General features: G+C 41.6%; 1 protein-coding gene and 1 long non-coding RNA gene across 13 annotated transcripts in view; one reads left to right on the top strand and one right to left on the bottom strand.

Moving 5' to 3' along the window:
- The window catches only part of LOC139111033 (uncharacterized), a 56,952-nt gene that overhangs the window by 23,016 nt on the left and 10,690 nt on the right, over positions 1-23,246 (bottom strand). For 4 of the 6 annotated variants that reach the window (XR_011547136.1, XR_011547134.1, XR_011547135.1 and 1 more), the window contains one exon: positions 4,416-4,955. This is a non-coding gene — a long non-coding RNA (uncharacterized lncRNA). Of the gene's footprint in view, positions 1-4,415; positions 4,956-5,041; positions 5,260-23,246 lie in introns of those variants that run through there. The other 2 variants (XR_011547138.1, XR_011547139.1) reach the window with 2 other exon arrangements.
- Positions 1-23,246, top strand: part of Nrm (neuromusculin) — a 122,043-nt gene that overhangs the window by 96,453 nt on the left and 2,344 nt on the right. For 2 of the 7 annotated variants that reach the window (XM_070671054.1, XM_070671055.1), the window contains exons 12-22: positions 198-554; positions 913-1,173; positions 1,472-1,729; positions 2,100-2,117; positions 2,656-2,796; positions 5,779-5,815; positions 11,342-11,775; positions 13,317-13,427; positions 14,532-14,653; positions 19,101-19,715; positions 22,136-22,941. In XM_070671054.1, the coding sequence (XP_070527155.1) occupies positions 198-554; positions 913-1,173; positions 1,472-1,729; positions 2,100-2,117; positions 2,656-2,796; positions 5,779-5,815; positions 11,342-11,775; positions 13,317-13,427; positions 14,532-14,653; positions 19,101-19,715; positions 22,136-22,939 (3,158 nt within the window). In that variant the 3' untranslated portion in view covers positions 22,940-22,941. Of the gene's footprint in view, positions 1-197; positions 555-912; positions 1,174-1,471; positions 1,730-2,099; positions 2,118-2,655; positions 2,797-5,778; positions 5,816-11,341; positions 11,776-13,316; positions 13,428-14,531; positions 14,654-19,100; positions 19,716-21,393; positions 21,449-22,135; positions 22,942-23,246 lie in introns of those variants that run through there. The other 5 variants (XM_070671058.1, XM_070671056.1, XM_070671059.1 and 2 more) reach the window with 5 other exon arrangements.

Here is a 23,246-nt window from a genome sequence, read left to right as displayed (position 1 = left end):
CTTATTTTCATTAAGACCGCCGGATATAGAGCCCGGAGCATACACGCGATGAATTTGATATAACTGGTAAAGGTTTGGTATTAAGCAGGGCTATTTTATTTTTGTACGCGACAACGGCGGATCGTTCCGAATTTTCTCTCATAATTATTTAAAGCAAATCCCATTACGCTTAACTGTGAGCTATCGCCTTTCATTAGCTGCCCCGACGTTCATTAAGAAGCTACACTCGTATCGCGGCTACGTCTACAACTCGCCTAACGTAAGCATCATGTGCTGGGTCGAATGCGCCCCGATCTGCAATATTTCCTGGCTGAGGGATGACATTCCCATGGACTTCACGAAAACGAATCGATACTACGTGTCGAACGTTTATCATCCGCCCGACCCGAGGACGAACGACTTCGAGAGCATCCAATCGACCCTTGTATGGAATCTCCCGGTATGGCCAAACGGCCAGCTCGACCGTGCCGAGGATAACGTCAAATTCACCTGCAAGAGCAGCGCCAACGAGATCGGCGCGGGCGTGGAGAGCAGTACTCACTTTCATGTCGAGTGTACGTTCCCATTCGAATCTTTTCTCTATTTCTTTTTTTTTTTTCCCTTTTCTTTTCTTTTTTTTTTTTTGCGCGAGAATATCTCTACTTGCTTACATTCGATTTTATAACGGTACATTTATCTTACGAGATTGCGGAAGGAACAAAGATCTTCTTCTCTTGTTGTTCAAGAGAGTTTTTTTTTTAAGAACTATAATGTTGTACAAATACACAAGACGTTTAACTTAACGTTTTTTTTTTTTTTATATATATATGTATGTCTGTTGGTAAAAATATATGTAAGATATATGTAAAATTTCTTAGAGGTATTTTTGTACATCCGACATGTAGCTAAGTGTATTTTAATTATTTATTCAAGTTCCGCCAGAGGATATCACGATATCGAGGAAGATAATTAATGTAATAGTGGACACGATACCAGAAACCGTCGAGTGCAACGCAAAAGCACGACCGAAACCGAACTTCCGATGGTTCCGCGAAGGATCCACCGATACCATTATAGATGGGCACGTGTTTGACTTGAAAACGACGGTACCACGACGAAGTAGTGGCACTTACTACTGCGAAGCATCGAATCGTCATGGCTTCTTAAATATTTCAATGGTCATGAATGTACAATGTACGTTTTGAAACATTTTTAGATTTTTATATGAATAATTGAAAAACCTCCAATCTATTATTATGCAACTTATGAAAAGTAACAATATACTGAATATTTAAAATGGTACAATTCTATTTTCTAATTTCTCTAAATGCATCCGAGCTTCGGGAAATTTTGTTGAAACAAAATTTTACATCTCTCTTTTTTTTTTTTTTTTTCTTATCGAATTATTAATCGTACGTTTTTCGAAAAGTAGTTTCAATCTTTTTTTCCCTCCCTTTACATTTCTAAAAGCGATGCTATATTTTTTATTTAGTTAAACCGGAGTGTCACATAGAGAAAGAACGATTCGAGGGCCAGGATTACGTCGTTTGCTCAGCTGTTGCCAACCCGAAAGAGACGGATTTCACCTGGTCATTGAAGAACGAAAACGACACGTTGGAGCAAGTCGCGGAAATGCGAAACGGAAAAAGTTACATGCTACTGGATACCTCGGTTACTTACTTCCGGACGTATGTGTGCGTGGCGAACAACACAATCGGCTATTCCGCATCGTGCGAGCGCGACATACCTGGTTGGTACAACGAACTTTTCATTGATTTGCTAATACCGCAATTTATATTTGCAGAAATAACAGCAGTATTTTTCCGCGTTTTAGATTGACTTATTAGAAAATATTATTGCGCTCGAGAAATTCTTTTTTTAGTTTGCAAAAACCGCGGATAAACAAAAATATTAATTTTAATAATAGCAAAATACAAAAATTTCTTCTAATAACGGTAACGTAATATTTAAGTTTTTACTCCTGGATAACTCTTTACTTATATCCAATAACTATTTTTAATGCATTAATATGATTGTAATACATTTATATAATTATTTGTTTAACTTGTAATGAGAATGGGTGTGATCAGAGATATTCAGTACAATTTATCGCTTTGCAGCCCACCATGGGACTAAAAGTAAGTCGCCTACGTTACTTCAATTTTTATATTTTAATTTGACACATTTTATTATAATTACACGAAATTTAATATAGTTAATTAAGGATAATAAATATATATTTTTCTTATTCTTAATAAAAATTTAATTGCAGTTTTAAACGTAATATACCACGGCGCTACAAAAGAATAATCAAATAAAAAAAATAAAAAAAAAAAAGATGCTTTATAAAATCTTGCATCGTGATAGACAACAAATAAGCTACATGAACTTAAAATTTAATCACTTTTTTATCATCTCTAGTCTTTTTCATTATATTTATATTTTAATACTAAGTTTTAAAAATCCTTTACGTCTCAACGATAAATATTTCATATTATTTAACATATTCACTTGCAACAAAAATCGTCATAAATTAAACGTACTATTAAAAAAAAAAAGAAAAGAAAAATGCTTGTTATATATTTGAGTAAAAAACAAAAGAGAACCTTTTATGAATTATTATCCTTACGTACCGTTATCGATTATTAATTTTCATTGCAACCTATCGCGTTACAGGTTATATACCTTGGTGGCATCAATTGGAGGGTAATCTGCTACTGATTATTATCATAGTAGCGGTGGTCATGATACTGGTCCTAATACTAATCTGTGTGACCATTTACATCGTGTGCCGACGGAAACGCAGTCAAATGAAATGTAAGTTATCTCTGATACATTACGTCGCTATCTGCGATCGTTCTCGTCGCAGCGATTTGCATGGCGTAGATCGTAAAATGGGATTTCTTCGAGTCCACTTAATTACGGATCGATACCCAACGCGGTTATTTTAACGAACGTGAAAATAGTATAAATTTGAAATTTAGTTACGCGTGAATAATTTATTTTATTACGTTTTCAAGAAACGAGTTATTTCAAACAATCGAAATCTCCGATATACTTAATTTCGTAACATATGTGTTCGATAAGTATTCGAGGAAATCCAACCTAACAGCACCGATTTAATATTTTATGATAAAACGGTCTAATATGACTGAAATATATATTTATATGTTTCATCTGTATATACATATATTTAAAATAGCACCTAAACGCGATCGATACGTCTGTGCCTCAAAGCATACTTATTATATTCTAAATCCATAATTACTACGATCGAACGCAGACGATAATATCGCGCGGAAACAATAATGTTTCTTTCGTGCGCCCTGACGATTTCATTCCAGTAAAACGTACTGTAATTTCTGTGTTCACGTTCCTAGTTTATTTGGCATTGTCTTTGTTAATGTAAAAAGTATTTTACCTCTGTAGTTAACACACCAATTCTCTTTTTGAGCTTTCAAAGTTTTACATTCACTTTATATATATATATATATTTATATTATTTTTTGAGAATTTAATTAATTAAATGTCGTAAAGCTTTTAGGCTTGATTCGTTAGGAAGTTTCAAAGTTTTTTTTATCACGTGATACAAGTCATTAATTTGATTTATTCATGTAATAATTATTTGTTAATAAAAAGAAGCAAGTGTATTGCTCGGAGAAATTTTTTTTTTTTAAATAAAGTTTTGTTAATTCCGTTCGCGCAAATCAATGTGTAGATATATTACACATTGTGTAATCAGTATTATATTATCTTATAGTTTATGCTAAGTAGAATAAAAGCATGCTCACTATTTGACATTTTCGTATAAAGTAGTTAAAAAAAATAATTCCATTTAGATGGAAACATATATGAAGAATTAAGACGAAATACATGCTACTCTGCTATGACGTTGATACTCATTTAACACAGATTAGTGTCACATCTCCGATGTAGGACAGACTCGTTATCAATAATTTTAAATATTAACGGGGGAACAAAGGAGAATAAAAACTGACGACGACGATCAATATACACGCCAAGTTTCAGCTTGTCAAGAGACGTAATAATATTTTCACTAAATATTATTTCGCGGATTAAATTTATAACAAGTGCAATATAATTAACAACAGAAAGAGTTATAAAGTACAATGAAATCTACTCTGCTCTTTTATTTTTTTTTTCCTCAACACAGTTTTAGTTCGAGTCGATTGTGCCATAATAATTGAGGCAAAAAGTACGTTCGCATCCGCGGTACTAATTAATTGCCGGAGTTTTTCTTTTTTACCTCATTTCTCTAACTTTTCCGCAATTATTTTAATTAATCGCACGTACCGAATTAGGCGAAGTACCGATAACGCGATTCTTTTTTTCAAATACTTTTCCCGTATTCGGAATTATTTGCCCACCCGAGGTTTTCATGTTAGAAAAAAAGAAAAAAAAGGTATGGGACTCACCGACTGGTACTGTGCAGCGGAGTTGACGACACAGCTACGACGATCTGTAACAAAGAAAAATAAAATTTAAATTGTAGACGTGCTGAAAATATTTAGTATTTGAGAAAAAAAATATTTTACGCGTTTCTAAGTAATTTCAATTGATCAAACAATTAAAAATAAAAAGTTTTATTGTACAAAGAGCAACGGTATTAATTTTATGTAATGGAAAAGCGATGCTTACCCTGGGGTTGCTCCGCCGAAGCAGGATGCCTATCCGAGGCCTGCTCCTCCACTCAGATGGGACGTGAAGCCATCCTTCCGCGCACTAGACACTTGTGAAGATCGCGAATAAGCTATAATCGCGCGTGGGCTAATTTATTAATTAAAATAACTTTCGCGCAGTATTATTCGGCAGTCCTGTTCAGGAAAACTATTCGACAAATTAACTTGCCCATTATTTAATCGGCACTCCCGAAACAAACCCGACGAACCGGTCCACGGGTTCGTATATTCTTCAATATCGACGACGAACGCACGTTGGCCAATCCGTGTATCCACCTAAACAAAGACAGAACAAGAACAAGATCAGACGGATTTTTCGAAAACTCGCTGAAAATAATTATACATATATCGTCACAAATTACCCGAGTGGAAGTTCATCCAGCTATTCGGCTGAATTTGCAGTTAATAATTCGATCGCGCAGATTAGATACATTCCTTAGCAAGCGAACAGTTCGATATTAGCCGTGGTAACGAAGCTGGAGACGCTAGAGGTCAATGCTCTCCTTGCGTATTAGGCTACTACGTATTCTAACCTTAACCAACACGTGCTCGACTGCCGAGTGCCGGAAGCCAGCGGTGGGCCCGTCTCACTCCGTCGCGCATGCCCCACCACCGCGGACGACTCCGATCACGTGTACACCTGCCGGCAGCTACCGCGCGCGCGGCAAGGTGCACGTGGCGCGGGCCGCGTGGGTGGAGGGGGCGGGGGAGGGTTGCGAAACTCGGCTGACTCAACAAACTCGGCGATCGAGAGCACTTTAACAAAGGTCAATATGCCCGATAGACTAGTACGCGACGAAAAACATCGAAATCTTAAACTTTCCAGCTCGTTATTAGGCAGAAATAATTGTCGAGTATATTTTATTATTAGACGTTTTAAACGTTAAATTTCTGGGCTCAGCGTTGAACAGTTTTTTTTTTTTTGACTAACTAGTCTTATTAGATAACGCATAGGATTAATTTCTACTCGAATGGGTCGTAAGATAATCGTCGTAACGTCATAGCAGCCTAGCATGTGTTCGCTCAGTAGTTTTCACTAACACGAAACTGATTCGTTTCTGCTCTACTTTTTAATTTGGACTTGCTAAACAAAACACAGACAGTACTCGGGTGGTCCATCTGGAGGAACGCGAACAGTAAGTACAAACCGCAGCACACTGCGTTTTTTATGTTCTTTTTAGTTAAAGCCAGTTTTCTAATTCACTATCATTCAGCTTATTAGATTCTCTCGTTTATACATACGAGGGAAAAAAAAAAGAAGTTCTATTAACCCGCTAAAGATTAATTGCGTTTTTTAATTTATATAACACAAAGCTTCCCGTAATTAAAGTAGGATGCATGCTTTGTTATATGTATTTGTACATTGCCCGTGTATATAGATAATTTGTTAATTATTATTTCTGCATATTCTTCAAAATAATTAGATACATTTAATCGTAACTGAACAAAAAAAAAAAAAAAAAAAGAAAAGAAAAGAAAAATCTTCCAACAACTTTTAAAATAAATTTCCTCAGTAAATACGCTTTAGAAAAATTAACAACTAATACTTTTTACTTGCATTATGTAGAGAATATAATTAGAAGATGCACAAAATGTAAGAATTACATACGATCTTGTGCATCGTCGCTATAGCACGTCGCCAAAGATTTTTTTCACGCGGATGCATGCAATTAATGACCCTCGAGTAAACTTCATTCAGGTACCGATTAATAAAAACAGTCGTGCCATTTAAATTAATTAGATTAAATATGCGGTTTGCGGATTAACAAAGTGTTTGCAGAAATAATTCGATAATCACGATCGCGAGCACGATCCGTTCCGACACACACGTAGAGTCGTGCACTCGTTGGGAATGTAATCACCATTCGATATCTCATTTGCTTTATCATTTTGATTATCGGCTTTACTACGATGTTACCCCTTTTGTGTCATACATCAACTTTTCGCATTAACTAATAACGCTAATATCTCGCGCGTTAAATAGCTCGCGGTGATCAATGGAAAGCATAAAGGGAGGATTTGCCCGTGGAACAACCGGGTCCCATTGGCGGCCCCGGTGTACGCTGCAAGCATGCAAGTTTGTCTCTCTCCCCCTCCCCCCCTTCCCCCTTCCACCCACGATCTGAAATCTCGGTGGAAGCGATTCTCTCTCAGCACACCTGAATACATATCCCATTGCATTATTTAACGGCTACTTCCGGCTTACAATAGCGCACTGTCAACTTGGTACGAGCAAGGTAGGTAGTTTAGTTGTTCGCGAGAGAACGAACGGGGTGTTCTACACGGGGGTTGCCTCTTTCACCGTGGCGCAGTTACCGCGGCGCGGGATGTAACTTCTTGCATAATTCAGCAAAGAGAGCTTGTAATTGTTAATACCGCTTGTAATGACCACGCGATGTTGCCGGGGAAATACAAGGTAGGTGAGGGGTTGCACGGATCAAGATGAACGCTTACCGAGCCTGCCGATCTCGAATGCCATCAGCCGAGGCGTTTAAATAAATATATTCAGTAATATTAAACGATATTGAAAAGGAGAAAAAAGAAGAATTAAAAAAAATGACAAGAACGATCAAGTCGTTGTAATTCATAACGTGCGCGAGGGAAAAAGCGTAATTAAAGTTCGACCGCGCAAAAAGTTTTCCCCGCGAGCATTTATCGCGATTAAAATTATCTTATTTTTCAACCTATCTATAGATTATTATTCTAGGAGTATAACCTTTTATTGTTTGGAAAATTGCGCTGTAACCTTCTTGCAATGTTACGAGTTACGTTACTACAAAGGAGCGCTTGGAAAATATTTTTAAACGCCGACGCTTGAGGCCTCTTTGCTGCGATATTTTTAGAAAGAATGCATCCGCATTTTTGCCATATCTCCCTCTTTTCTTTCCTCCTTTTTCTCTCTATCTCCTATCGCACGCCGCAACCTTTCCGATGCACATGGTGATACGGCAGCGCACCTTATCGCGCAAGTCTACGAGCTGCGCGCCGAGTTTACATTTAATTTAGTCTTTTCTCTTATCGATGTTGGTTCTACTTCGAAATATTGTTGCATTTCCGCGGAAGTTTGCAAGAAACAGTTCATAACAAATGCATAACGGGGAGCCTCCCTTTTCCCCTCCGGTTGCGTGTTCAATAAACACGTAATGCCTGCCGGTCTTACGCCCAACCAGACGATGCTGGCGTGATTTTAAAAAAATAACGCGCCGTAGAAAATGTTTCGGTTCGTGAAAAAAAAATACACGTGTTTATTCTGCCGCCGTGATCGGCCCGCGAGCGTGCGACACGTCGGTGATGTTTTATTGTTGAAATATTGATTACGGCATTATTCAACAATCGCGTACTTCACGCGACGGAGAAATGCCGTGACAAAAGGGACTGCAAATTGTTTCCCTGGGTTTCTAAGCGGGACGTAGAACGATGCACTCACTCCTGCGCGGCATTTAAGGACGTAGGAGAGAAATCTGTTCACGGTAAATCGAAATTGCACAAGGGCGAGACAGAACGCTGGAGCGGAATAGATTTTCTCCGGCAGCAAGTATTAGTGTAATGAAAAATGGTCAATCGATATTAAAATTGGAAAAAAAGAAAGGAAGGAAAAAAAGAAAAAAAAATATTGAATCACAAAATTCGAGCAAAGTTTGATTAAAACGTGATCGTGATTATGAGCGAATAGATTGACGATAAGACGCTTGTCAAAAAGAAAAGGATCGATCCTTCCGCGCTTTTTTTTTTTTTTTTTTATCGGAAAAGAAAATGTAATTTTGGAAAATATCTCTAAATTGACTGTGCCAGATTTATATATATAGCCCGGCTTGTAACACGTGCTGAATTACACGGTTGCGTAAACGAAGCAAACATTAAACCGCCGAGCGCGTAACTCTATTTCGCATAACGAGCGGGCGATAATTGTTCCATTTTCTAAATTAGCTCGATTTCACGGTTTAACGTGCGTATGCTTGCCTTCGTCGGGTATCAGCCCGATCTCTGGAAGCGCGCAATTTCGCAATCGCGCGCCGTAACTTCTTCCCGCGGCATTCATTTGTCACTGCCCCTGTGATAAATCGAACAAGAAATATGCCCGCGTATGACATCGCGATAAGTCCTTTTTGATGGATTGCAGCCGCACTCTCGTATCAGTGCATTTGATACACGTGCGCGGAATCTCGGAAAGCACGTCGCCGCCGCACGTCCCTCGCATTCGACAAATTATTTTATTTCCAGATAGGCTCTAAAGACTCCCCCTTTGTGCCGTGCCGATTTACCTGATACGGGGTTCATTAAATTAGTACCTGCGAGCGAGCACGTGCACGCGCCGCGCGCATCGATAATTATCGCACGCGCCGAGAGTTAAGCGCCGAGAGAAGTTCGATCGGATTTCGAGAGACGTAACACGGCTTATTCCTAACGACAAGCTTTAAACGAGTTGGTACGATAAATAAAACTTAAATGCTGAGAAATCTTCAAAACAAAAAGGGGGGGAAAAAAAAGCAAGGGCGTAACCAAAGATTTCGAAGGAAAAAGCGAAGAGTAATGAAACGAGATACAGATGACGGAAATAAAAAGAAAGATATTAAAAAAGAAGAAGAAAAAAAAAATAATAAAGCAGAAAAGAGGACGGGAAAAATGTAAGAGGCGCAAAAGGAGAAAAATACATTTAAAAAAAGAAAGGAAAAAAAAAAAAGATAGGAGACAAAGCGACAGGAAAAATAAAAGAAACGGGAGAACTAAAAAGGCGGAGGAAAGGATGGTGGCGAAGATCGACATTGTTCGAAATGATGGGTGAAAAGGATTTTCTTTAAGTTCATCTACCGGAAGAACTTCGTAAACCGTGGGGGGGCTACGTCAATGCCGGTGGAAATATACCGAATGGAAAACGCTGTACGACGACGAATCGTGCCGGAGCAATCGCAAGCTCCTCGCGATGCAATCTTTTATACCTTACGCGCGCTTGACGGCGATACTCGACGACGCTTTTCCGACTCGTATTCTCGACATTTTTCCGCCATTCCCCCAGAGAACTTCGTTCCGCGTGGCTCACGAAATTTCGTGCGATAAAGCTCGCCGTACAATTCAAACGGCAATTCGAGTTCGACTTTAAAAGCCGCTTCGATTTTTACGACGTACTGCCGCGCGGGGATTGCTCGTGGTACTAATTATATATAATTTCGCGAAATATTCCCGATAACTTTCTCCCCCGGCCAGCGGTGTCATTTTCAATATCGCTGCTCGCGCTCCTCCGCCGAGCTTAACGAGCCTAAACGTCAAAGTAATTTTTTTTTTTTTTCTTTTTTTTTTCAACGGCATTCTTGAAATTATTCCCGCGGAGATTAACTGCGAAGATCATCCCAACTTATTCGAGGTGATTTATAATCGGGTTAAAGTGCGCGTAATTGTTACGACGCGCTTCTTACAATTAGCGTAATTAGCTTTGCTTAGTTGCATTAATTATATTCATTAGGCCAAGTTTAGGGGGAGGCGTATAATGAAATAAAGAGTACGATCTATTAAAGCTCGCGGGTCCACTTCTATCCCTCAAGATTCGCCCGGGGACGAACTTTCGTTTAATCGCCCGGCGGCTTTGTTTCACCCGCGGATGAATTTATTCGCGGGATTCGATATCGATCAAACTTACGCTTTATCAGAATTTCTTTATCTTACGAAATGGAAACGAAAGACAAACCGCCTTTGCGGAACTACAGCGGGGATTTCTCTCGCGGCGAGATTTATTTCCGTCTTTAGGTCCTCTGATCCCGCCGGAGACACGACGTGTGCCGCACGATGTTCTCCCATTTAGATAATGCAATTCGGGACGTATGATAGCTGAATGCAAAAAACGCGGGGCGCTGTTTTTCTTAAAAATAAAACATCACCGAGACGCTCGACGAGAATTTTTATTTCGCAGATGGATTATTTTGACACAAAAAAAAGAGGGGAGAAAAAAAAAAAAGAGATGCTCGTTTATCACAACTTTATAGCATTTTGTTCGGTATACCGGACCGGTTTGCTTGTTTCAAAAAAATTGTTAAAAGAGCATTATTCATTATCTTGCCAAATGCAATACGCCTGACCGCTCGGCAACTGATTTATCTTTCTATCCGCTCCCTCGCTTATTTAATCTCTCGTCTCCGCCGTCCGTGCAGTCAGCTTCACTCGACAACTCTCGGGTCAAGTGGAGGATAATTGAGACACTTGAGTAAACGGGACAATGCAATGATTTTCCGACGATAAACCTAGTAGATGTAATGCTCGAAAGATTTGGCTATGAATCACTCAGAATTTCTAACAGTGAAAAAAAAATAATAATAATAATAAAATAATTAAAAAAAAAAGAAACTTGAATAAAACTTGCATAAAAGAGATTAGTTTCCAATAGAAGAAGTACGTAAAAAAATTTTCAACACTCGCCTGCACAATTTATTCATATCGACGCGCGATGCATGATAAATTCTCTCTTTCTCGCGCGCTCAATTGTACGCATCGCACCCACTTTAAAACCCTCCCCCAGGTCAACGGTTATAACGGACGTCTCATTTATCATTATAAGGTCGCCTATAATGGATATCTATCTTCCCTCTAATTTTATCACTGAGAACTCACTGCCGTCCCTCCCATTTGAGCTCGCCCCGGCTCAATTATCCTATATGACCTGAATCGTTATACAGTCCAGACGGTGGGCCGCCCAGTCCGACGGTGTCCTCGCACTCTGTGCAAACCCCGGCGCAGCCAACCCCGGCGCCAAGGTGGCCCTTGAAGCCGGGCGTGCTGGTGCACATCAATCGAGCTCACAGCCTGCGATCCGGCCTGAGCGTTCGCGCGAACGAGGCTAATCTGCGTAACGAGCTGGTGGGCAAACATAACGACGAACCGCTCAGGCAAAGGTTCCTCGACGAGACGTCGCTGTCGTCGATTGCCCGTAACCCGGCGCGGACGGTTTTCCGCCGCGGTAGGAAAGACCAGGCGGCCGCGCAGAGGACGACCAGCATGATCAGTCTGAGCGAAGACGGTATGCTCGCGCGGGCTAACAAGATAAAAGCCATGTTTGGCGTACAGCTCAAAGAGCAGGCCACCCTGCCCGGTATATCCAGGGAAAAGACAGGTAAGAGCTAAACGGGAAAGGAGACGGACTGTTTACTCACGACTTTGCCGAGTTGCCGGTTTCTCGACGACTGGAACCGTTTGTATTCGCGACTTTACTTCCCCCTTGCACGCGAGGAAGCTTGACGGTGTTTCGCCGTCACTTCTTTCAAACCCCCGCGCTTGAAAGCCGCTGGGATTCCGATTTTATATATAATCGTAAAAAGTTACGCGACGCCTAAACGGTTCGCGGTGGCGTAAACGTTTCGGTCTCGCGCTAACCGACGCAAATATTTGCGTATACCTAAATGAATTGGACGAACGAGCGCATCGAGAGTCAGCCGAATGTACTCCTAGCCCGTATTCGCGCTCTGCGAGACGCCGGATTTTCCTAGCACAGTAAGTCGGATAAGCGCGTCTTATTGCGCCAGACTCGGAGAAAAGTTACCGCGGTTTCTTTTCGGTTTATTATCGCCGCAAATAAGTTATCTTTTTGTTACATATAACCGATGCTACTTCAATATAATGTTTACCGTGTCTTAGTCGAACCTCGTTTCGCGTTACTTCCTGCATCTCTTTTTTTTTTCTTTATTTTTTTTAATTTCTTTTTTTTTTCTCTCTCCCCCGACTGTCGTTACGTAATAATAGAACCTTGACGTTTGATAATTATTTGCAACTTTTCCCCTACAATTTTTTTTTTTACGCCCTTTTACGCGAACGTTAACGTTAACGTTTCAGTTAATGAAAACATCGCAGCGTTGCTGGAAAGTACATGGTGCGTGTTTTCTACACACGTCGCGGGGCGACTTTGAAGCCTCATTAAGCATACAGTTGCGTATGTGGCATGTAATTAATTCCAACTTTTCCACGGTGATTCCGGCGGGAGCTTCACCATCCCGGGAAATACTCAACCTTAGTTAAACTCTACTTTAAGCGACACTTATACTTAAGAATTTTATTATTCGCTTAGGTCACAAATTAAAAGTCGAGAATATTTATTATATTCGAAAATAGAGTATTTAGCAGAGGACGCGTGTTAAAATTTAATTTATTCTGCTATCAAGTACGCGAACATAATAAAGAAATTTTAATTAGAAAATACTCATTAAATATTTCCATATATATATGTGTATATAAAAATAAAGGCTTTCAGAATTCCGTTGAAGCCAGTAAGCGCGAAAGCTTCAAAAAACTAAAACCTTTCGTTCTACATTTAACACAAAAATATTCTCATGTACTTTCCATTAACGCAAAAAGTATTCGTACACTTCCTACTTCATGTTCCAACGTTACTTTTTAAATACGAAGTAAACCTCAGCTTAAAAAAATATAAAAAAAAATAAAAAAGAAAAAGAAAAACATCGGCGCACATTTAAGTCGCGCTTGATATTATTTTCGTCCGCGATTTTACGAGAGGACCTCTTAGGACCCGACGTAAAACATTCATTCCATTTATTCTTAAATGTATTCGTCAGTGTAATTCACATTCGCTTAAACTTGTCGCATGAGAGGGTGGCTTTATGTGTTCGTGATATCGCTTCTTGTTAATTGTATGTTCTGTAGCTGTGACTTACAAGAGAATTGTGCCCCGGCAGCGGATATTGCACACCGTGGAACCGTCCTGCGAGCCGAATCGCGGCAATATGTCTCGTAAGCGAAAAAAACCCGGTGCAGGTACGTATGAAAGGAATTTTTATACGCGCGGACCGCATGACCCGCGACTTCGTTTGCTCGCATACATGTACCTGAAAATTAAAACCTTTCCCGGAAAACCCATCCTCTTTCCCTTCGGCAGGTTACGTTTTGAAAAAAAAAAGAAAGAAAAAAAAAAAATTCCGCCACTTTACGACCGTACACTGCGCGAAGTACATATTTATCGCCGCGCGAAAGAGTGTAACGCGGCAAACGGAGATAATACCCGTACGCGCAGAACGGCGCAATCGTTAGCGCAATGGAGGGAAATATTTAGCCGTATGGGTGATAACGTACGCCCGCACGCAAGAATTCATAGTTCCGCATAAAACACACACGGCAAATCCGGCCGACATAAATTTCACTTATCACACAACAACTATTAATCACAGATGTTATCGATTTTCTGATTTATACCGCGGCTATAATTCCGCGGGTACCTTCTGTAACATTCATCGCGATATTTTTTTTTTTTCCTCCCCTCGATCTTTTTCACATTATCAAAACCATATAAATCCTCTTACCGTGCGCAACGTCAAAATCCTTTGAAGAGGATACCGCTGCCGAATGGATTATGATAATGATCAACCGTACACGTTATACGATATTATTACTCTGTTACGTTCCTTTCCTTCCCTCCCGACCCTGATATTACGGGTAAAAATTATTTTATATAATACGTCGTAAGAAAACGAAGGGAAATAAATCGGAGCGTCTCGAAAGTAAAATGTGCATTTCATGCGTTCGAGATTGGAATATATGTATACAGACGTTGGACTAATTACTTTCGAACAGATTTCGTTGGCCTCGTGTTCCACGTTGTGGAAACCAATTCGAAATTGCAATATGTTTGGAGTTTCACGATTATCTCGTTACACTTTTCAATCTTTCGTACATATATATATGTATATATATGTATATGTATTTCTTTTTTTGTCATAGTAAAAGCTCATCGTTTTATTAAATTAAGTCGGAATGTGGCTGAGTGGAACAGTTTCTATGGATCGCCGGGGGTTAACCATCGTCGTCAATTTACCTCGCGAAAATTAATGCAACGTTACTAACAATCTCTTTTTGCAATTGCAGATCCCAATCAAGCCGCGAATAACAATCACGTGAACAGCGTGTCGGAAGTCCTACCCGACTCCGGGACAAAGACGTTCTACGAAAATTTACCTTTCCACGGGATCCAAGCTCCGCCTAACAAGGTTGGTACGAGTTCATAAAAGGATATAAATATTAAAAACAGACGGCATTTTATCAAACCATGCATGAGTCAGACTCGATTTGCAACTGCGTATCACCGCGACTGTCGCAAAAAAAAAAAAAAGATTAATAATAATAATAAGAATAATGACGGCGAATGTGCGAAAGTCACGAAAGATCAATCCGCGTCGCGTAGACGCTAGGAGCGAAGATATTCCAAGTAATTCTTGAAATTTAACCCGCGAGAGAAGAAAATTCAAATCGAGAGTACATCGATATTTGACTTCCGTTCGGAGTCGTGCCGGAGGAGCGATTCGAGAGAACCCTATTAAAGGAGCTCGACCTCCGGAGGACCGATGCTCTACTCGATGCATTTCCCAGTTAGTCTAGCCAAGTTTCGTGAACAGTTCGTCGATTAACGGTATCCCTTTCTGATCAAATACGTTCGAGAGGTGATAGCAAGTGAAATGCGGTGGAAGGCCAAGAGGGTAGATATTAGCGCGACCCTTCGACCGTGCATCCCCTTCAGCGCTTCGAAGACCCACGGCACTTAGGAGTGCCTTACATTTCTCTCTCTCTCCCACATACTCGGTATCACTCGTGCTTCACGTTATAAGAGTTATTACCGAACTACGCTACCGAAACCCCTTTCAACCCTTTAAACAGCAAGCGCTATTACTTCTCGGTGACTTTCCCGGGGCATTATTTCGCAATTAAGAGGTCACAGTCAGCCTCCTCCGCGCTCATGATATTCGCCTTATCGAGCCGTCGCACAAACGCATCTGTCATCCCCTTACCCGCCCTCTCTTTCCGCCGCCCCCTTCTCGAAGGAGCGCGCTCTCGTTCGCTCCGCCGCGCCCCGACCCGTTATCGCGGTTAATTGATTCGCCGAGCAGACGTTTAAATAATTAATTTCACCATTTCACAACTGACTTCCTTTTCTTTGCGTGTGAATAATTGGAATCGGAACTAAGGCTTTTCCGTGCCAGAAGTGCCGTGAAATCTTCCGAGATAATAGATAAGTTATTTGCAAATTATGCACTCGGTGCGATTATACGGAAAAGTGTCTCGTAAATTAAAACGCAGCCGCGGATTTTTAATTCCTCTGGCCCGTCCAATAATAAAAAAAAAAATAATAATAATAATAAATAATAGATATTGCGTGGAACGCAAGCTTTTTATAAAGCGCTATATTTTTATGTACCGAAATACTCTTAATATTATATCTATTATTGTCTAACACATAAGCTCCTTCTGCCTTACAAACGTACTCGATTACGTTGTACAGATCTCTTACAATGCAAATTTGAACCATCTCGAGCAACCTCAGCGCATCGCGTTCCCATTGAGCGCATAAATATATCGTTCTCTTGAATCGTCAGGTATTCTACAAAAGGATATTCTACTTCCCGTAGCACCAAGCCGACTGAACGAACACTATAAATTCTTTGTACCCGGATTTACCGTGATGGAAATGCAGAATCGATATGACCCCGACAAAAGGGGGAGAGAAACGATATAAAATATGCTTGTAATACGTAATTATATTTTATAAGCTTATGTATATCTATTTTTTTTATTTCTCAGGGCCTTTTAAATTTTATCCGCAACGTTTGATGCACGCGCAAAATTTCAACCCGCAGCGTTTTCGATTGAGACGAATTAGCAGACGGATAAAAAATAATCAATGCCAGGCGACTGACACACAATTCGCCGTCATTATCTCGCGGTAATAAATATACATAACACTCGTCGTTCGTCAATCTAGTTGCAAATTTGAGGTTCGTAATCGCACCGCTTTTAGCAATAATCGTACGAAACCGATGTTGCTGAAATGGCATGCCGAAACATTGAATCGTTCAGTATATTATCAAAGCGTTTCATTCGTGTGAAACTTTATAGCGATATATATATTCTGCACGCAGCAAAATAACTGCGGATCAAAACCAGAATGTTTTTATTAAAAATTAGATACACACGCTTCTCTGAAATGTTTTACGTTGACGCATTGAGTTGATTTCTTTTTCCGATTAAAAAAAAATTTTTTTTTTTTTTTTGTTCGTCTAACGTATGAGTCTTTTTTGTTTCTATTAATTATTGAAATATTTTGCACCTCGCACTGACCGCCGTTTTCTTTTACTGCTTCTTACGTAATTTCGTGCGATATCCGTAAATTGTGCAATAACATTCTGTCGATTGTCTTACAGATAATCGCAAAACGATAATTTAACAGTTTGATAAAATTGCGGGGATAATTTGCCAATGAGAAGTAAACGAAATTGTATTAATTCTTAGCAAGTAAGTGGCTATGCTATTAATTCTTTGCGTTGCCTACATATATTATTTTGCGAAAGCTCCCGGACAAATCATTTAGCTATAGGAAGTCTCATAGCCCAATCAATAGCCGGGGGAGAATAAAAGAAAGGCATCGTCGTGGACAGGTAATTCAGTGCTGTGCGATTGTAACAAGCATTGCTACTTTGGCAGAAATAAATGCACCGTACGTGTTTTCTTTTTTTTTTTTTTTTTTTTTTTTAACTTTTGTTCGTGCTCGCACTAAAGTTATCTAAAAGGACCAATTGTGGTGACGAAGTTATCAATAATTTGCATTTTACGATAAAAGTACCACGATTGACTTGAGCGATTTTATTTTCAAAGCCGATATCTACGGCTTTGTGTCAATTAACGTTCGAAATTGTTTGTCATCGTTCAAATGAAAAATAAATGTTAACGCCACTTGCACTCTTCGCTCGAGAATGTAATGAGATATACCCTGGTGCATTTCGTCGCATCGCGTTCGGTACCTGTTTTTTAAAAGTCCGCGGTGAATTTATTTCAATTTATTTCGTTAAACATCCATTGAGCAGGGAAAATAATTTAGCAACGTTAAATCGGCCTTTTGTACGGATTGCGTAAAAAAAAAAACAAAGAAATTTATCTAGATTCGTTAAAAGTTCGGCTGAAATTACAACGAGTAATTTCACGCCGCTAGACAAATCGAATTAATTACGAGATATAAGCCGTAAGCAAAGTGCTGCGACGCGATTCTCGAATTCCGAGAAAATTATTTATAAATGCCGATCGTTCCCTGATACAGTTACACGTGGCTTTCTAAAATCGTTGCTCGCGCTGCAAATTCCTAAATCGAACTTCGAACTTTGCCGTTTAATGGACCATCCTGTAACTCTCGATTGTACTAACTTTGTTTGACGGAAAATCTCTCCAGTTTGATATCACAAACATTCACGAAGCGCAAAGCTCATTTTGGCAGGCGCGCCCGAGCGAAATTAGCCGAATCGGTTTACCTAATTCGCTAGTATTCACAATCCGCGCGCAATCCGAATCAATCAACGTATAATTCAATGAGAGGCAATAAGCACTGTTGCTGGCACGGACCACTCGATAATCAAGGGCGATGCCCAATCGAGGAATTGTCCTACGTACGGGCATCATTTTCCAACTGCGTCGCCACGCCATATTTCAATTAATTGTAATTATTCGACAACATTATTTCGGATACACTCGTGAAATTTCAACCGCGCGTCAATATTTATCGATCCGGTGAAATTTTAATTTGGAATTATTGCCGAACCCGGAAACAAATATATTTTCCCTCGGAAACGATAAATATTAAATTCATTTATATCGCTATTCTCACGTGCACGCGTACGTATAATTTTTAATTTTCTATTATAGTAACTACCAAGCGGGAGAAAATATTCGACTTCGGAATTGTTAATAAACAAAGATACGTATAAATTTTTTAATTTCTACTTGCAGTAACCTCCCGCGAGAGAAGAGCCTGGCTCTCAAATTGTTATTAAATAAAGACAGTGGGAGATAAATATACGATTCTCAATCGGTAATCTAATAAATCATATAATCTAATATCTTCTGCGCGACAGAAATCTGAGATTATTTAAGGAGCAATCGATGTGTCTACAATGCCGTTCTAAAAAATTTCCCTTCGATATTTATGACGTAACGTCTGTCGGTTGTAATCGACGATGACGGTAAAAGCGTAATACCGTTACAATCGCGCCGGCCCCGTCGAAATGTCGTTACCAAGTGCACAACGTTAGAATAACTTCCTCTTAATCAGCAACAAGGAAGTGATGTAACTGTATCAGTGGTACTCGTCGAGCATGCCAATAGCAGCTCAGAAATTGGCGTAAATTGCCCTCCTTATATCCTACGGCGGCTAAGCGTCGTTCCAGCCAATCTGGCGCACGAGAGGCCGACTTCAACGTAGCTAATTAAATTATCGCGATGGCCGAAACGCTATTACCCTCGGGGATAAGGGGACCCGGCAGTGCCGACGATGCGCGATAATCGAACGTTAATTAACACCATATCCAAAGCAAAACATACCAAACTGACGGGGGGGAGTTAAAGGGACCGTGTGTGTGTATATATATGCGAATGGCCGCTGGCTGCGTTTTGTTTTAGTTGGTTACTCCTAAGTTTGCCCGAGTTTCGGCTTTGCATGGCACGTTGCATTCCGTCACGACCTCGCCGTGCTCCTCGCGGCCGCCCAGCCGCGCTGTCAGTCTATGCGACGGCAGTTCCGGGTACGAGTCGACCATGAGCCACTTAGGACCGCACTACAACATCTACAACGTGCCCAGGAGCAACTCGCCGGTGCTCAAGTACAACACCCTAAAGCCGCGGCGGCGCAAGCAGAAGCATTCGCAGCAGTTCTACTCGCTGCGGCTCTGCCGCCGGCACGAGAACATCCGCAGGAAGTACGAGCTTTACGCGATACCGATCTATAAGACGTGCCCGCATAGAAGCGACAGCACGGCGACTATCGCGACGATCGTACGGTCGATGGAGGACGCACCATCCCTGACCCTTAGCCAGGGCTCAGCGTCGATCAGCCTGATCAGCCGTTCGGCGCCGTCGACGCCGATACCGCCGTCGCCAACGACGCCGACGCCGACGCCGACGCCGCCGGTGCCAGCGCCGAGGACGTCGAAAAAAACCGATCCGTCCAAACACACCTACCAAAACGTCCCTCCCCCGGTTTTTCCGCCGAAAAACGCTTCGTTGCCTAAGCTTAAGGTTTGTCGACTATTAATAATTTACAACGACCCCCCTGCATCCGACGGCGCTCGTGGACGTTGCCGCGAACCAAGATCCCCTCGCCGTTCGTTCGTACCGTCGCCTATCCCTTTCCTAATTCTAATCTCGGCGATCGTTGCCGTTACTTGTCGCGCGGAGATTTAAGACCGATCGCCGCCTCTTTGATCCGACTCCGCGTCACTTCCGGATCGTTGTTAAACACGCACGTCTACGTTACAACCCCCTGCGCCCCGAATATTTATCGTCGGGTAAGAAATGTGACGTGTAACGGATAGAATTGAACGGAAAGTTATGTGTAGAAAGTCTGGAAAGAAGATGTGTAGAATTCAATATTTCCAACAGCTTTGATCGAAGTTGCTTTATACACGGGGTTTTCTGTGATGTTGAATTGCGGTCGCGACACAATGCTTTTTATGGCGACGCGGAATAAGGATGTTACTTCAGAACTTGGGAGGATATAATAATATATAAAATAACGGGAAAATACGTTTAAGAAAATTTAAAAATATATATATACAAATAAATAAATAAAGATTGGCTGTAAATTGATTTTAATTTGAGGCGCAAACTGCGATGCTGCAAGAAATATTAAATTCGATTTCATTTATGTCACACAATTTGATTGACATCGCACGGTAACGTGAATTAGCTAGACCTCTAATTTAACTTCCTGCATCAGTTATAATATAACTTGATATAAAAGTTGCTTCCTTCGATATTTATTACCTAAGTCGTCGTTAGTACATCGCGTATTAATATCTAATTAATTAGAAACACATTAAATTCGGGGCAGTGCAACAAAACGGATTGTTAAAATTAATAATAATTGCCATGAACTAATTATAAGTAGAATACAAAATTCAATGGCAGGCTACGTCCAATTACGCAATGTTATAGCCACATAGGCAATATCTATCTATAGTGAATTTAGTCTTCAAACGATATCACTCCGCGTTAACTTGTTTCCCGGGAAAAGTTTAAAAAATAATATCTCTCTTTCTTTTACTTCTCTTTTCGGTATTTTAACAGCGCCGACAATCATTCCCGTAATTTCAGCAACTTTTACAATTTTATTTAAAATTCCAATTAATATCCCGCTGTTCGTTTTGTTTGCGAAAGCTTCTAGCTTTTATGCGCTACCGTTTTATTAATTATTTCTTACATCGCTCGCCGCAATTCGAATCGTAGCCAAGCTGTACATACGTAATCCGCGAAAGTATTTTCCCTGCGTAGTTGTCCCCCTTTATCACCGTAATCTTTATTACACCGGCCTGATTGTAATCTGATCATCCGTGAACTCTCGCGGCGACTTTACGAACGTTTGCGAACGCCGCGTTATCGGCGCTTCGCCCGATTCTCACGTCAGAAACGTGATTACCTCCCTCCACCCTCCCCGTGTAACTTTCTTAATCAAACTGCTTGCAACTGATCGCGTAAATTGCGCGATCGAAGTGACAACGTCCGCCGAGCGATCGCGTCAATCCATCTCCCCCCTCTTATTTTTTTAAGCACCGAGTAACGTTTAGCGTCTCGCGCCTACTGCATGAGTACGATTTACGTGTCCGTAATAGATATAAAACAGCAGCTTCTCGAGCAAGTAGGAGATAGCGTTGCTGGAAGCCGAGTTATAATCGGAAATCATATTTTCCCTGCTAAGCTGGATCCGGGCATCTATGTAGCGACCGCCCTTGTGCATGTTGGCCGCGCGTCAAGTAAGTTTCCACTGTCACACACGCTTAACCAGTAACACGTGCTCTTTATTATTTCGAACGCCGATCAGCCTGGGATGTTACTTCGAGGTTTACTCCGCGGATCCGCTTCGCAAGGAACGGAAAAAAAAGAAAAAAAAATCGCGACGCGATGAATCAACGCTCACTCTCCCACGTCTCGCATCTCACGACCTGCGGCATAAGTTTCCGCACGTCCCGCATGCCGTATCGAATACAGACGGAGCAACGAGAATCTTTCGAGCGTGCGATACTTAAAACCGGCGTCGTGCTAAGAATTTGTAAAATAAAATGTGAATGCAAAAAAAAGTTCGATTTTATCTCATTCGTTCCCATTACGTTCTTCGCAGCTCGAAATTTTTAAAGTAAAAAAAAAAAAACAAAAAAAAAGAAAAAAAAAAAAATTCTCGTGCCAAGCCGCTACTCGATAAAGTCCCCAATCTGTGTGATTTCAAGCGCGTTACCCTGACTGTGTAGTTACATCGTGAAATTCTTACGCAACGCGATGACACGCATGTTTCTCCACCCCTCCCCCGCCGCCCTTATCGCGTAATGTAAAAACCGAGAAGTAACGTCTCCAGCCGTCCGATTTTTTCGTGCACACTGCGTCGCGTTAACCACTCGCAGCCCCCCGAATCGCCTGGTTCCAACTACTAACCGTGCCTGTTGCAGACCGACAGCCTATACAACTACAAAGAACACTACCAGCAGCAGCATCGGCAGGAGATGCAGCAGTACAGCTACCCCTTACCGAGCAACAGTTCGAATCAACTAACACTGCCACTAACGCGCAGCCTCTACCATTCCTCGATAGTTAGTCCCCTGCAGACCTCCCTCGTCCACACTAACAACAGCCGGCCGTCCACCCTGATGCACCACGAGGCCGCCACCCTAGGCAATCACTTGCCCGCGGTGCATCGGAACGAGGAGGAGCAGCAACCGAATTACGGCAATCACGACGCGAGGCAATCGTCGTCGCGCCGACACTCGACGAATCGTCGGAACGAGCGCAATCGGAAGTATCGGAAGCACGAGCGAACGTCGAGCGAGCGGAGCAAGCCGCCGAAGCAGAACCGGCAAAGGGACAGAGACGTGTCCTCGCGTCGCGGCAACGCCTCTTTCGCCGAGGCGCCCGGCTGCGAGAGCAGCTTCCACCAGATCTCGGATCTGGGCCTGCCCGAAACGACGTACAAGATCTCGTACCCGCATTACTACGAAGACGACATCGCGGAGTGCTCTAACGAGTACCACGAGCCGGACTCGGTGGTGCGCCAGCAGCAGCAGCCCCCGTGGGAGCACCAGCCTAACCGCGGCAATAACGCGCCCCAGTTCGCGGCGGACGCGGGCGACGCGAAAAGTCGCAGCAAAACGTCGAAGGCGAGACCCGGCGACACCCGCAGCATACCGTCCGCGCCCACGATAATGCAGTACGCCGAGTTTCACTTCCGGGATGTCGGTCAGGAGATCGATGTCTAAAGGTTAGTGAATCGCAGCTATGGTACGGGAGCGTGCGCTCCCGAAGAACGCGATCGCATTTTTTTTCCCCCCTCCTCCTACCCGCTTCCAAGGAATGCCGAGGCAATTTGTTTAAGGCTCCGTGGCACGTGTTAAAGGTAACGCACCCACCCACGTACGGATCTCGCCCGAGATGCACTCCACGCACTTCGTATTCAAAGGTAGGGACGACAGACTAATGTACTTTTCTTTTCTATTCTACGCCGAATCGTTCCATGCGTTCCTATGTCTAATCTTTGACTTTTAAATTCGATCCTCAGCCGCTCCT

Source organism: Cardiocondyla obscurior, linkage group LG22 (genome assembly GCF_019399895.1).
Source record: "Cardiocondyla obscurior isolate alpha-2009 linkage group LG22, Cobs3.1, whole genome shotgun sequence".
In the NCBI taxonomy this organism is placed as follows: Eukaryota; Metazoa; Arthropoda; class Insecta; order Hymenoptera; family Formicidae; genus Cardiocondyla; species Cardiocondyla obscurior.
Note: the sequence above shows the minus strand (reverse complement) of the source record. Positions and strands in the feature narration are given on the sequence as shown.